Genomic DNA, 16,292 nt, shown 5'->3' on the forward strand with positions numbered 1-16,292 from the left:
CAAATTTGTGCATCAAATTAACCTATTTAAAATGTATTATAGTTGTTCGTTGTGTTATCATTCCACCCATCTGAAAGACCAGAATTAATGACATTTATTCTCATGATGAGTAAATGTAAACCTCTTACTGGACCCGCAGGGGATCTCTATGATTTTCAAAGTGTTCGAGAAACTTCTACTCGTGATCCTTCAAAGTGAAGCCAAGAGATGCAAAGCAAAGCGAGAGAGAGAGAGGGAGAGAGAGGCGTGACGCTCGGAGTATTTCCCTTTACTTTCCAGTCTTCCTTCACTCCCCCTCTCAGTTTCATCCAACACCTGAACTGTTCCCATATTTTCCGATATCTTCCGCCTCCCGCACTCCAACCCGCAGAAAGTAGTTCAAGGAGCTGTCTGCCAGTAACAGAGGTATAATAAAACTAACCGCAGAGGGACGGATGCGGTCTGAGACGAGCAGAGGCAGGCGGAGCGGGTGACGGAAAGACTGCTTCAAGTGACCGAATTGCAACGGAGACGGGCTGCATGCGTGATTGGGAAACATCGCCTCTGGGAGCACTGGTTCCGCGGATTATAGAAGTGAAGACCGCACCACTGACCGGGACGGCCTTTGTTCATTTCACTTAACGGATTTTCTTTCTTTTTCTCTCAAAAACATGAATGTTTCGCCCACAGAACGGAGAAAAGAAATGCGGCAGCTGGCTTTGGAGATTGGCATCCGAGTTCTGCTCTTCGGAGTTTTTGTGTAAGTAAAAGCCTCCAGCAGCTGAGTTGGCTGTTCTAGGAAACAAAAGAAAACAAAAACAAGAAATATAACAAAAGAAAAACATAAACAGAATGCAGTTCCGTGTGAGTCTTGTCAAGGACCTAATTAAAAAAAGATTTTCTGTATTAGTGTTGTATTAAGATTGATCAACCGTTGGGAGGTTGCTGACCGAGCAGGTCTTTGTGTTCACCCGCAGTTCAGCACCAGGGACAGCTCTCTGGCGCCGCGTTAACAGGTTGCACCAAACAAGCAGGCGTTTTATTCTCTGACATAAATAGATCTGAGAGCATTTATGAAAAAAATTATTTCATTTATTTATTTTTTGGAAGAAGCGGTTAGAGAAGTTGCATGATTGTACATTTGACCACTTCACTCACCAGTACCATGAAGGAAGCCCATGGTGTTGATTCGTATAAGTTTGTGATTCCCGGAGGTGCCTAGGTATATCAGGTTGGATTATTTATGTGTTGTCGGACTGATTTTTCTGTTGAATGACTTATCTGCTTTTGCGTTCAGTTCAATTCAACTTAGTTCAACTCAATTCAGTTCAATGCTATTGATTTTGTTTACATAGCGCCAACAAATGCCGTATCAAGTTGAAATTCATATCCAGACACATTGTATGGATGTATAAAACAATCAATGCAATGGAATACATTCATATTAAGAGATTTAAATGCACCTGTAATGTTGACTTGTTTAAATACTCTGTGATATTGCATACATGTAAAAAAAAAACTGTTAAAATCAATGATTTAAATACAAATATAAAACATATGATTCATAAAGTACTGTAGTTCACAGTTCAGCTATCATTAGAAAAGATACGTGTATGATCTCGCAATGTTAGTAAATAAAGAGAGAAAATACTCGTTTTTTTTTTCTTTGTTTAAGCGCCCTAAAGATTAAAGTTGGCATTCTCTGAGCAAAACACGATTGGGACCTTGCCCTCATTTAGTAAGCAGTCTAATTGGACATGTTCACTAGCTGTCAAGTACACATTTCTCAAAAGACAGAGCCACCAACTTGGAGCAAAGTGTAAGCAGCAGTATTACGGTTTTAAGCTTATCTGATCACCCCATGAAGCAAATTGACCCTCCAAATTTTAGAACACTTGGATGGTCAAATGGAAGGACGACAGGGTGAGTGGGGCATGTCAGTGTTAAGGGACTATACAGCCCAGATGAGTCTAATCCAGCACGTTCATAGTGTGTGACTTGACCAAAGAACATAGGCAAGCAGAGGCAAGAAGATTCTTGGTTTAGCTCTTTGTTTGTGCATCTGAGCTGGTGAGATTTATATTTATTGCATTTTTTCTTTGTTTTTTGAATCAGTACTCAGGGTCACATGAAAAGTAATTTTGCACTGCCTCATTATAAACACAGAGCTGCATCCTGCCACAAAAGCTCCAGTCACGACATCTTTGATCAGAGTAATGAAGAGATTTTATTCTCTCTTTTCAGCAGAGAAAGCAAACACAGGCTAATAGGCTACTGCTTTGTATTTCTAAAGTCATGTCTGTCATTGCTTTGTGACTATATACCAATAAACATATGCAACATTTTATACAACTATCTACATGAATAAAAGACATTTGGAAATTCTTATTTTTTACAATCTTTAATTAAATTTTGTTGGAAGATTAGCAGAAAATGTTCCTTTTACAGTAAAATGCATTCGACAGTTTGGTCACATTGATTTTTTTGGGCCTGCAGTGATTGTTGCATCGAACCAGCTGCACCCCCAGCAGATGTGAGGCCAGCACCATGTGGCTCTGAGAGGTGGTAGACTGCATTCTTGACTTGGATCAAAAACTATTCTACTAGCAGGATAATTGGGGTCAACTCGGTTGTGTTGTTTTCTTCACAGCAGTTGAAGGTTTTGATGTGAGCTTTTTGTACCTGACTATCATTGAAGACTTGGTGTGGATACAATTCATGGTGGTTTTATCTTGATGAGGAAAAACTGCTGACATTTACAAGTCATGATTTTTTTTTACCGTGCCTTTAAAAAGCATTCATGTCCTTTGTCAGGTTTTGTCTTGCCACAGATTATTGATCTAATTAAGGTCTGGACTTTGACTAAGCCATTGTAGCACATGAATATGCTGATATGATCAATTACGTTGTAGCTCTGGCTTATGTTGACATCTTTCACTTTTCAACCACATTTTATTTTGACAGGGATCTTGGTGAATTCAACAGTATTGTGCATTGAGGGATGGCTTGTGACAAACTGCACACTGGACTTGTTGTGGCTATTTTAGAAATGGCTTTCTTCTTCCCACTCTTCCTTAAAAACCAGATTTGTGGAGTGCATGACTTATACATGTCTTGTAACCAGATTCTCCTGCATGAGCTGTGGGTCTCTGCAGCTCCTCCAGAGATAAAATGGACCTTTTGGCTGCTTCTCTGATTAATGCCTATCAGCTGTTGTGATTATGAATCTGAAAATATTATTTAATATTTAATATTAATATTTTATCAAATCATATTTCGGTCTGTTAAGGGTTATCCTGTGAATACCAGCCCAGCAAGGCGATGGCATTAGGACAAAATGGAAAGGTGTGACATTATTGAACAGCATAAACTCTGCACAAACATGGAATGAATTCACACAATTTCTTCAAATACAAGAATTTATTAACAAAAATAAGTCAACTCAAAGTCAAACATATCAATCAGCAAATTATTTACTATGCTAAAACAATCCAACTAAACTACCAAGCAGAATGAAAGAATAAGGAAGACTAATGGGCTAAGTACAATATAAACAAGTTTATTAAAGATGATTGGAAACCATGACCAAAAGAGTGATGCAACATTACCATGCAATGTTTATGTTTGAGAACCAAGGATTATCTGGAAATGAAGTTAAGTTAGTCTTGGAACCAATTTAAGCAATAATCAGCAAACGTTTAGACAACCATTCACAATGCAAGATCAGATAAAATATTATTTTAATAAAATGTTTTAAATAATGATCTGCTGAATAAAACCAACCTTCTGGATGACCATTTCTCAACGGTGTTTAATTAGCTGCCTTTAGTTATTGAAATAATATTCGAATAAATATTATTAAGGGAATATTTTGGAAAAGAGCCAATTCTTTCTGGAGAAACGGGCTTAATGGTGTTTACTTAGTTATCAGATTTAGTAAAATAATGTTTAGGCACTATTATTTACTGGACTGAAAACTAATAACCTTTCTGGCTAAATATTCTTTAGCAGGCAAGCTCGTGTTCTTAGCTGATAGCTTAGCACCAGAATCAAACACACACCTTTAAAATACCGTTAATAAAAGGGTTAAAATGCATAAGCACGGACGGCGCGTTATGGCTGATCTTCTGTGTTTAAAATCACCCTTTAAATAAAGTTTGTCTTAACTTTAAAAACATACAAACACAGACCACAAAGCTGAGCACGTGTGCTGCAGATATTCTGCTAGCACCAAGATAGCTGAGTTCAACACAAACAAAACCAGACTTCAGAAAATGAAAACGTTTAGATCATTTCATCCTAAATATCTATGCCCAAACCCTAACCTCGTTTGAATTGTGTTGAGGAGGAGTTGTCCGGGCGACAACAACGTTTGAAGAAAGCTCTGTGAACAAAGGGTTAGCTTCCAGCTGACCTCCGGAGCAGTGGATGAAAGAAGGCTCATTCTGTCTGCGGACCGACTGCACATTACCGTAACCACGGTGATGCGGGGCTGTTGTCCTTCCTTCAGACACGACTTGTAGAGACAGCGTCTCTACCGGGGACTTCTCTGGAACACAGTTTGCTTCTGCAGGTCTAAGAGAGAAAGCCAAGCTAGGCTTGTACCTTAATTATTACCCCCTTTCATGAATGAATACCGGATACACAGACAGTAATTCATTCTTTCTGTACTAAACTTTGTGCATATGATCAATGATCGTATGACACCCTTGGATCCAGTTTGAAGAGTTTATGTCTGTTTGCCAGCAAAGAGACATTAGCGCGCTGTGTCTCTCTGTCCAGGTCCCTGTGTGACCTGCGTTGAAGAGGCAGGATGTAGCAAGAGCGGTTCTTTTATTTGGACAGTGACGTCACAGGAAGTCCGCAGTTACCCCGTTTCCTGGCTGTGCCGGAAGTAGGTTAATGCAATTTATTTTGAAAGTTCCAGGAAAGTTTGTACTGGCCTTTCACGTTGTAACCATGGCTGTGGTCCCAACACAGCTAAGGTGGATGGACATTTCTTGGTAGGCTTGGAGCTGCACCAGACAGAAGTTCTAGATGATGGAATGTGCAGTGCCCAAGTGGATGTTCTAAGCTTAGAATATTGTTTTAAAATCTGACCCTGCTTGAAACGTCTCCACTACTTTATCTTAGACCTTTCTGCTGTGCTGTTTTGCTGTTCTGTGAAGAGCTCTGAGTTCTGGATTTATAGTAAAACACATTGGTTCAGTATGTGAATATCTACTAAAACATGCTTGAAATTGAATAATTTCTCTTCTATTTTGGAGATCCCTACTTTAAGCTTTACTATTCCCCCAGTGCCCGGTTCTTATTATACAGACCTGGATCTTAACCCAGACATTTTTTGCATGCTTGACTGGTTCTCCTCAGATGCTAGAGTGCATGAAGCCTACAGCTATAATTTCATTACATACAGCTACAGATAGCAATATGAAAAAAAAAAATCCACGTTTTTCGCTTTGTTAAAAAGCTGTTTGTCTGTTCTCTGTCTGAGAGAATATGCTGACATTAACACAGGGTATAGTTTGTGGCATTAGTTTTGATCATACACACATCAAACTGTAACTTGACACTTAACAAGTCAAGCAAAAGAGATCTTTGACATTTAACAAAGTAGGAAAAAGGTAAAGAGAAAAACAACTTTGAGGTTGATACTAAGACAAAAGGAATAAATACCTTCTTGGTTAGAAATCGCTCCCCACTTGTGTTTCAAAGCTTGCGGATACATATTTTCACTAGGCAAACATTTTCATAATAACGGAAAACGACTTAAATATGGATTGACAGATAGATGAGAAAGTATGCAATGATAAGCAGCTGAGGAGGTCTTGGTTGTTTACGTTTCAGTTTAAGAACTAAGACAGAGAAAAAAGACACTATAATCACTCTAAGGACTCTTTGTTCTGTTTTCTGAAAGCTTCTTGATTCTTGATTGATTGATTGGCCAGAAGAGTGAAACAGCCCATCTGTTTCACTGATTAATGTACAAAGCAAATCAGAACACATTTTGTGCCAAAAGTGACTCTTCGGATCTCAGAAAAAATTATTATTTTGAGAAAATGATAGCGATAAACAAATATGTTAGTTGAAAGTACATCATGCGAAATGTGGTAAGATTATGCTGTTATAAGGGTGATGATTATATTTGGTGTAGATTAGGTTTAATGGAGTTTAAACAAAAATTCAGAATGAAAGACTCACCTTCACCGCCTCCACCTTCCAGTGACTCTTCTGTGCGTCTCCCGGCCTTCCAATCAGCATCCTGTCCATCTGATTCTCCATCCAATCACCTTCCGACGCCTTGTTTTTAAAGGACCTTCAACTGTGTTCATCCTCGCCTGTCAGCTGAGCTCATCCCTCCTCCACCCCACCTCCACCATCTTCCTTCACATCTACTTCTGGCTTCCTCGCTCCCTGGCCGCCAATCCATCACCAGTGTCGGATCAGAAGGAAGACATTTTTAAATCTAAGCCTTACAAATGATCATCTTAGTTCATGTCATTCTCAGCATTCATGTCTTCCTCCCAGGTACGAGCTCCAAAGAAATAACCATGTAATTTATCATCATTAAAACTTTTCTAATTGCCATCCCTCTCTTTGTGAGTCTTTTCAGATTGAAATAACAGGTTAAATAGGATTTACTAAGAATGATGTTAATTTCTGTGCATAGTGTAAAGTCAAGCACCTGTCTCTATCATACAGGAGCAGCTTTTGGATATAATCCAATGCACTGGCAACGCTTTGTTTGATATTGGCAAGTGTTAATCTTTGGCCTGAGACCACTGTGTGTTTTAAATACAGGGATGGTTGAGATCTGGCTTAACTGACAGGTTGTCTTTAGAGGAGCTGTTGCTGTGTTATCTTTGTTTCCCCCTAATAAGACCATGGACTACTGCTCATAAGGGAGAATACCATGAGTGTTTCTAGTGATGATTGAATTAGGATTTAATGGATTTAAGATGATAAATATGATTTTTGTTTTTGTTCCGGTTCCTTATGTGGCATACTAAAACAGTCTGATCATCTATCTGTCCATCCTACAGATGGGATTTCTGGCTCTTTGAAGGGAGTCAGATCTTATAGATCTGATTCTTCCAAACAGTCATTTAAAAACCCTAGCTCATTTTTATTTTTATAATTTTTATAAGAAGCCAGCCCGGGGTGACTCATTTTATCAGGGAAATAATTGATCATTTTTTGTTTATAATCATTGAAACCTAAACATCACAACAACATAGGCAAAATATCTGAGTTTGAATTCATTTAACGTGTCTCACATTACAGCATGTGTGACTGCTTCATAATTAAAACCTACTCCTTGCTTTGCCAGAAGAATTTTTATGTGAAGTACAGCATACTCCCTCGACGAGCAGCAGCAACATCTCATACAGCTGTAACCAACCGTGAAAAACAAAGAAATAAAAAGAAAATAAGCAAGTAGTGGAACAGTCTTCAAAAGTTGTCAGAATGTATTTCCATTCAAGAAAATCTAGATTCAGGATAGAAAAAGTGGCTGCCTCCTAACGTATGACGAAGTGATTGCACAGTGAATGGAAAATGGAGACTGATGCAAAGGGGCTAAATCACTGCCTTCTTGGAGGTTTCAGACCCAAATGGACTAAAGACACATGAAGATCAGTTTAACTAACATCCATTCATATCTAATTAGTCTGAATCAGCACAAGAAGTGTGTCTACTGTTCCTTATGATAAAGGCCACAATCATTTTGTTAAACAGCTAAGTTGTTAAAGTGTTTATAAAGTGTCAGTCCAACAGAAACCCAATCAAACCAAAACAAGAGAAAGATCATTTAATATGAACATTTAAAAACAGAGTAGGATTCAAAGAGACTACAATCTGAGGTATTTACTGAATAAAATCCAGTTCTGTCAGAGGTTTATAAAAGCCTGGATCCCTGGTAGGAATATTCTACATATTTGGGGATTTTAATAAAGCTTTTGAACAAGTATTTTTTTTTCCACAGTGATATGATTATTCAGCTGTATGCTCCAGGAGGAGTGAATTCTGCAAGTGAGTCTGAATGAGTCATGTCCCAAAAGCGACCCGCATGTGCAGGATGTAGTTGTCACACAGCAGCCCACTTACAGAAGTAAAAATGGATGTTAGCTTCTCTGTCGTCTAGTTGGAGACGGGAAAATGACGTAACAGTCGGATGAAATGCGATTTAAAGACTGTTCGGACTGCAGACACTTTGGAAACTATCGGATACGCATCCAATTTAGCGCCAAATGTAAAAGTGGCACATTTCAGATTTCTTTGGAGGTGAAAAGATTGGAATTGGGCTGTTCTGACTGCCATGAAAAAGATGGATATGGGCCACATTTGTCTGAACTGTAAATCTAGCCTTAATGAACTGAGTTATTGAAATAATTGAACTTTTCAATAATATATTTGATCAAATATGACTTTAACTTCGAACCGTCAGTGTTGGTTGAATTCCGGACCTGATAATTCTGAATTCTGCCGAGCATGTAAGACAGGTGTATGGAAAAACATCAGAGCAGCCTAGAGCAGAGGACCCATGTGGAGGAAAGATTAGAGCAGAAGGGAAGAAATGACTTTAGGGGAAGGGAAAATCCCCCGCCATCTACTGTGACTGAAACTAGCATGATTTCCAGAGACAGCATAAGGCAGTTGACTGTAACACCAGGAGCAGGGATTCCCTGACAGGTCCGTATGTCTCTGCTCCTGTACTGTGGCATTTCAATCCACACAATCGTTTGATCAGCTCATTACCGCTTGCTGTCCCTGCAGTCATCTATCCAGCACAATCCTCTTGGTATTGCTGCACTGGTATTACTTTACAAAGCTGCTGTGCATGTGTGTGTGTGTGTTTTCATGTTTTCTTAAAGAAAACAAGTCTATTTTACCCCCCCCCCCACTGTGTTATCCTTATAAATATTTGTAGAATATAATAAAATAGAAAACCGTTACTGTAATTGTATGTATTACTACCCAATTAGCAAATAAAATATTTTATACTTACAGACACTGATATATACATTGTTGGCAAAATTGATAAAGATGTGTAAAATGTCTTATTATAAATTCATCTCTTTTTGCTGTGACATAATCTGCCTCTTAGAAAGTTTAGAAAAATCCAACCTTGAAGTGCATTTATTCATTGATGTAAAATATACCACGCTGAGAAATAACTAGTAAATCAATCCATAAATGTTTGCAGGGAACTACAAAGGAGTTTGTATTCCACATGACAGTGAAATCAGTCATTATATTGCCGTTATCCTTATTAATATTGCACATGGTGTTAGTCAGCTGAGGTGATCTGGAGTTGGGGGGGGGGGCAGTGCTGCTCCTCTTGCACGTTTGGTTTAAACCTTCATGGGGCTGAAGGGGCTAAATATATGAAACAGAAAACTGCTTCTAAAGAAAACAGTCTGGCCAAGATGAAAGGACAGTGTCAGCCTGTTCTCAGGAAGAACTAATTTAGTCAATGTCTCTTTGAATTTAAAAATATGAAAAAGCAGATTTAGCTTTTAACCAGAAAATAATGTAATAACATAATATCTTTCTTAAAATCACTTTGACGACAAAATGATTCATTACGTATTACATAACTTTTTGGAGCACACTTAGTTTAGTCTAGACTTTTCACATGGTTAATAAATAAATAAATACACTTCCTCTACCTAAATATAATACAAGCCGGTCCTTCTCCCACAAGGAAAACCTTCATCTTTTCCCCCTGAGAGTTCCTCTGGGCCCCAGGTTTTGCTGTCAGACCACTCCACAGCAGTTTCTATTAAATCAGTGTACTGCAGGGTGAGAGCTCACTTTTTGACACAAGAAGGTGAACTCAACTTATATGGTTATAGCTGAAGGAAGAAAGATTTTATAGTGACAAAGTACACCGCACAGGTACTTTCATTTCCTGCATCAGTATCCTGGGTGACCTTTTCAAATTTTAATGGAAGCGATTGGTAGAGCTTGACCTCCATTACTCCGCGCATGCTGACCTTGTCTAATTTACTCTTTCAATCTGCAAATGTCACACAGTTTAATATTGCACAGACGTGTGTTTCCCTAACACTAATTACAGAACTGTGATCAGACCTCATCTTGAGAATGCGCAGTAAGAGACTGCTTGATTGAATTGTCCTTGACTTCAGCATGTAAGAAGCTCAGTGACCTCTGTGCTAAATGCAAGCAGCAGCACTGATGTCTGTCCACAAAGTGATTAGAGCCTCAACAAATGAAATATTTTTGACACAAAATATAACTTTATTTTCTTATTTGCCATTTTGACATTTCACAGCAGGAAACTCACTAATCAGACAGATGATGGATCTGTTTCATTTCACACAGAAGTCACAGAATCAGCATATGTGATGATTTGTCAGTCCATCCATCCATCCATCCATCCATCCATCCATCCATCCGCCCGTCCATCCATTCATTATGAAAACAGCAGAAAAGGACTAATAAAAGATTCCTTTGTACTTATTTTTAATACACTTATGCGCATTTAGGACTACAATTGATATGAATATATATATATATGTTTTATATGGGTCTGAGCCCTACAAATAAAGCTCATTACTAAAAGTAAGGACATCGGTTTATTATGATGTCATTGGTTTTGTTCGATTGTTGGAGACCAGTTGTGTTGTGTTGTGTTCCCCTCATTGTTTCTTCAAAACTGTCTTCAGCCGGGGAAAAAAGAGCCAAAAAACACCAGGGCTTCATCCAGAATCTATCCAACAGTGTTTCTACAAGCTGCATGTAAAGTGGAACCTCAGTCACACAAGCAGATGTTAAAATCAAAACCAGAAAAAGTAATTTTATTTTTTCTGCAAGTGACGCAAAGCTTTGAAAATACCAACTTTAAGACAACTGAAAAGAATAAATCTTTTTTTTTTTTATACAACCCAGCACTGTGAATGGCAGGGCAGAAAACAACAAAAGAAACCCAGGAGGGAAAAATAAAATAAATTCAAGCCTGAGGCAAGAAAGGGGAGAGTGTTACTGCAATAGGGCATTCGGTAGAACATCAACAGCTGTGTGTGAAGTAATTACAGATCCATAAAAGTACAGATTTGTTGTTTTTGAATGCAAATTTACCGTCAGAGGAGAAAGCTTGACTGCTTGCACTGTAAACCTAGGTTCTGATGCTGCTAACAACCAGCTTTAATTCCCAGCAGATGTTCTGAGGGGATCTGTGCGTCACTTTGAATGAGAACTGAAATCTGTTGCTGTCAGCATTGACGTTTGCCAGGAGGAACAATGAAAATGACTGCGTTTACAATAATCAGCCTTGGGTCCCAGTTTGGATGCAATCTGTGTGAGCGATTAAAGTGTCTCAGTTTTATTCTTTCAATTCTTTTTTCCTCCTTTTCTTTAACATTGATTGTTGTATTATGCTCAACATAAAAGTCTTATTTCAGAATCAAAATTGGATAGAAACTCTTGATGTCTGCCCATGTGAACATTGTATTTATGTAAACAACTGCATGCAAATTTGTTTGGCATTTATTGGCTGGGGTTATTATTGAAAATACACCTTTTAATTAAAAAAGATTTACTCAGCAGGGAAAAAAAATATCATGCTAAGAAATAAATATTTAACAAAAACAGTTGTGGCACAATTATTGGCACCCCTAACAATACCTTATAAAATAATTGCAGGAGAAAGTCATAATTATGATATTTTTTACAGTTGATTGGATTGTCTAGGAAGTGTCTAGGAACTTTTATGCATTAATCCATGACTTCCTGTTTCCCTGGGGTAATAAAATGGTTTGACAATGACAACCATGTCTCAGTCCGTTTTCAAAATGTAAAACAGTAGAACATGCAGGTAGATGTATGCTGATTCTTATAAGTCAGGAAAGGCCAACAAAAATATCCTAAACTTTTGCGATGGTGGCAGCAGTGGTATGGGGTTCTCCCTGTAACTGGTGGGTTGCCGGCTCAAATCCCTGCTCATTCTGTCTCAGTCGTTGTGTCCTTGGGCAAGGCACTTCAACCTCCTTGCCTGCTGACGGTGGCCAGAAGGCTCGGTGATGCCTGTGTATGGCAGCCTCACTTCTGTCAGTTTGAGTGTAAAGGGTTTGGGGTCTCTCCGGACTTGATAAAGCGCTATACAAGAAGACCATTGTTGGACCACTTGTTTGCTGAATATATTGGACCATGTGCATGTTACTGGACGCCACCAGGCCTCCTGGTGTTTTCGGCCATTTTGTATCCAGGACATTGCGACTAATATGACAGGGACGCCCCAAGTCTGACGTCACAGGGCGCTATATATGGAGGCATCCATGTTGAACACGCCACCTTCTGCTGGAAACCGGACTAGCAACTGAAGCGTGCCCCTTCAAGAGAAGAGTTCCTTGCGGAGTTCATTTATTCTCTCGTTGGACAACAAACAATTCCTAACTGAGGTTTCTGGAATGAGAAGGCCAGAAATTTCACTTTGCTGATCGAAGACGTGAGCTTAACACGTAACTAAGAACACGGAGGTTCGAGGAGTCGAACCGCTACCGTGTTTCATCCCAAGTCGACTTTGATGGTCAAATCATGTTTTTCCTTTTCGCCAAGAAGGCCAGAAGACGAAGACTGACCGCTTTTCCTGAAGTTAATTGTGGACGCACGGTTAACTTACTTCCCACCTTTCCTCGCTCAGAAGGAAGACAACAATTTTTATTTCTTTATTAGAAGGCCTGGGCAGGGTCAGAGGTTGTAGTGCGATGAGAATCACTATTTAGAATCTAATGTGTTCTGAATTATGTGTGCATGTAACCTTGCTTATTGAAACTTTGATGTGCTGTGCTGATGTCTGAAGCTGCTGCGCTCCCAACTCTGTGCGTGTTTTACCACCTGAGAGTCAGCGCAGGTGTGCTGTGAGACTGGACTGCTAAAATAACCTCATGGTGAAATTTCTAATTTTTCTTTGTCTTCAACCTCACTGCTCGCTAGCTTGCCGCCAAAAGTTTTATAACTCTTTGTCTGCTCAGGAGTTGGGGGAGGTTTTATGAGTCAGAATAACTGAGTTACAGTTGGAGCTGCGCCCACTCTCCACTCATCACCACACCCCTTCGTCATATTCTCAATTTTGCCATAACTGCTGGTTGATTCAATACACACCCACTGCTGTTTTCTTTATTTTGCTTAGTTAGATAATTTACCCCTTTTATGTAGAACTTTGCATGTTGAGTAGGTGATTCAATAAATATTCACGTAGATGATAACAGAAGGCGTTCTGTGTTTATTTTGGCAAGAGTTATTCGTCAGTCAAGATAAGGTTTAAGTTCCACACGTTTCGGCAGAAACGGTTGATTAAACAGTGACATCTCCGGTAATAGTTATTAATTATTAAGGAGTATTTAACGGTTGTAATTATCAAAGGCGTTGAGCCACAATTACAACACCAGGAACATCTCTGGTCTCGATTCATAAATGAGGATTTTGGTTAAGAAATTGATTTAGTCAAATTATGATTTTTAATTATAATTATTGACCAAGATTAATCAATCAATAATCATAACTCCCAACACCATTTACCATTTACTATTTCTCATACCTACAGTCAGAACAATGATTTGAAAAGTAAAAACAAATCTCTTCCAAACAAGCTGTTGAGAACTGCAGCAAAGAGCAGCATCTTGGGGTCACCACCCCTTTATAACAACCATTAGACACTATCATTGCCAAGTTTGGAAGTGATGTCTGGAAAATGGCCTTTTCTGTTCTGTTAAACTGTACCATTTAGATCTTGCTAAACTCTACTTAGACTTTAACTGGAGCCACAGTTTGGTCAGATGGGATTAAGATTGAGCTTTCTGGCAGCAAACACTCCAGGTGGGTCTAGTGTAAAACCAAGGATCAACATGTAGAAAAGCACATCATGCCCACCGTAATGTATGGCGGATGATCTGTGATCCTGTGGGCCTGTTTCTTTTCACTTATCCTGGGAACCTTTTTAAACGGCATAGAACAATTAACTCACTGAAATATCAAGAAAATATAAATCTCTTGGCCTCTGCCAGAAAATTGAAAATTAATTGTCACTGGGTCTTTCTGCAGAATAATGACCCAAAACATTTTCCTAAATCAACACAGCAGTGGTTCATTAGACCAAAAATCACCTCTCAGACCCTAGACCTTAAGACTATAGAAAACCGCTGGCTCTAGCTGAAAGGAGGGAAGAGGATCCAGGACTCTGAATGATCTAGAGAGATTGTTTAAAGAGAAGTAGTCAAAGATTCTCCTCTCTGGATGTTCCAACCTTGTGAAATGTTAAACATCAAGCTCTGTCCTATTGGCAGAGTGGAGCTTCACCAACTATTAGCAGAAATGGTACCAATAAATGTATTGCTGGTGATTTTCTTACCGACATAAAAATAAACGTGTATTCTTTTGACACTGAATAAATTTCCAATTAAAGGATGGATCTTTCAGCATTTTGTAATGTGAGATTATGCTGCTACAATAGAAGACTTTTTGCACATCTTTACCAGGGGTGTCAATAAATGTAGCCGACTTTGTACACCCTAACCTTCTGCCAGTATTGTTTAGCTCTTAGTCTAAACTGAGCACATATTTTTTAACCTCAGATATGACCTCAGATGCCAGTGAATTGATTACCTTGGTTGAGATTGTTTATGAGTTCCTATAATTAGCAGGCTTAAAGGTACATTTTATTAAAAACACCTCAGATTTTACTGAAACATGTATTCACCTGCTTTTTATCTAAAGGTTACACAATAATTATAGATCAGAGGGCTCAGTGCTGTCATGAAAAATACTGTCCTAATGTACAGTTAATATAAGGTGTTACGCGTAAAGGTATTTATTTGTCAGCTATATGAAGAACTCCTACACTCATTGCAACGTTGCTAAACTATATTGTTAGTGAAAGTTACTTAATCTACTCTTCTAAAGCAGCTATGTTGTTCATGTGGTAAGAAGCTGTGTGAAATCTTTGTAGTTTATTTCATGCAAAGAAATCAAACATTTAACAAATATCGAAATTTAGAGATAAATTAGATTAAAAATAAAAATCCAGTTCACAAAATCTGACTATTTACAATAAACAGAGTTCACCTGTGTCGTATTTAATCTCAGTATCCACACAGCTGTTTATAAAGGCCTTTAGAGTTTTTTTTAGAGAACATTAGTGAACAAACAGCACCATGAACACCAAAGGAACACAATTGATGTAGAAATCCACAGCTAGAATGTTTTGACAGAACAATCATTAATTTTGCACTTCTCAACTATACGGCCTAAATGAAAGAGTGGCAAGAAGAAATCCATTGTTTAACAGCATCTATGGACATTTGCATTTGCAGTTTGCCACAAGCCAGGTAGGGGACAAAACAAACAAGTGAAAAAAGATGTTCTGGTTAGATAACATCAAACTTGATCATTGTAACCTGCATGGTCACGGCTATATGTGCAGCAACAGGCTTGGCCCTTGGGCAGTGGTTCATCTTCCAGCAGGACAATGACCTTTAGAATACAGCCAGAGCTACAATGGAATGGTTTAAATCAGTGCATAGACATGCATTGGGATGGTCTAGTCAAAGCTCAGACCTAAGTCCATGGAGAATCTGGGGCAAGAGTTGAAAGGTGATGTCCACAGATGCTCTCATGCAATCTGACTGAGCTTGAGTTTTTTTGAAAAGAAAAACAGGCAGAAATTTCAGTCTATCGACGAGCAGTTTGAGACACATTTCTTATAGACTTTTAACACGTTTCCCTTACAAGCATTACAATACCATGTGTACAATTTAATTTAAGGTGTTGGTAGTGAGGTTACTTGTTTTTCTTCTCTTTTCAGAAAGGTAAAAAGGATTTGTAGTTTTAAAGAGCTTTTGAAAAAAAGTTCAAACTAACAAGTGCAGTGATTTTCTTTAACCTTTTACATTTTTCCATGTCAATAAAAGTATAAATGATAACAAACACCTTGAAAGAAACACCTAGAGAAAATGAGAAATGTTTATTTTCTTGCATTGAGAAAAATGTGGGAAAATGCACATAAAAAACTGGGTTCATCACAAAACTAAGCATCACTATTTAGAAAATATTTTTTATGTGCAACTACGTAGGAAGAACAACGCTAGTAAATTTTGTTGTTTAGTGCAAGAGAAACAGGGGATGCTCCAAACAAGCAATCAGTAAACCAATACAATTGGACCTTTAAAGTCAATGCAGTTTCCCAGCATGCCCAATGAATATAGGTTTTGAACCGGCAGAGAATGAGGATCTGCCTCCTGTATTTCCTGCTGTGGTTTATTTCCCTATGCCCTCCCACCATGCTCTCTTGATTC

The 16,292-nt window shown here is 38.5% G+C and overlaps 1 protein-coding gene across 1 annotated transcript in view; it reads left to right on the forward strand.

The window, feature by feature from the left end:
* The first annotated feature begins 315 nt into the window (after positions 1-315).
* The window catches only part of plpp4 (phospholipid phosphatase 4), an 84,445-nt gene continuing 68,468 nt past the window's right edge, over positions 316-16,292 (forward strand). Inside the window, exon 1 of the mRNA XM_047350844.1 lies at positions 316-739. Coding sequence (XP_047206800.1) covers positions 651-739 — 89 coding nt within the window. The 5' untranslated portion in view covers positions 316-650. The remainder of the gene's footprint in view (positions 740-16,292) is intronic.

This window comes from Girardinichthys multiradiatus, chromosome 22 (genome assembly GCF_021462225.1).
Source record: "Girardinichthys multiradiatus isolate DD_20200921_A chromosome 22, DD_fGirMul_XY1, whole genome shotgun sequence".
NCBI lineage: Eukaryota > Metazoa > Chordata > Actinopteri > Cyprinodontiformes > Goodeidae > Girardinichthys > Girardinichthys multiradiatus.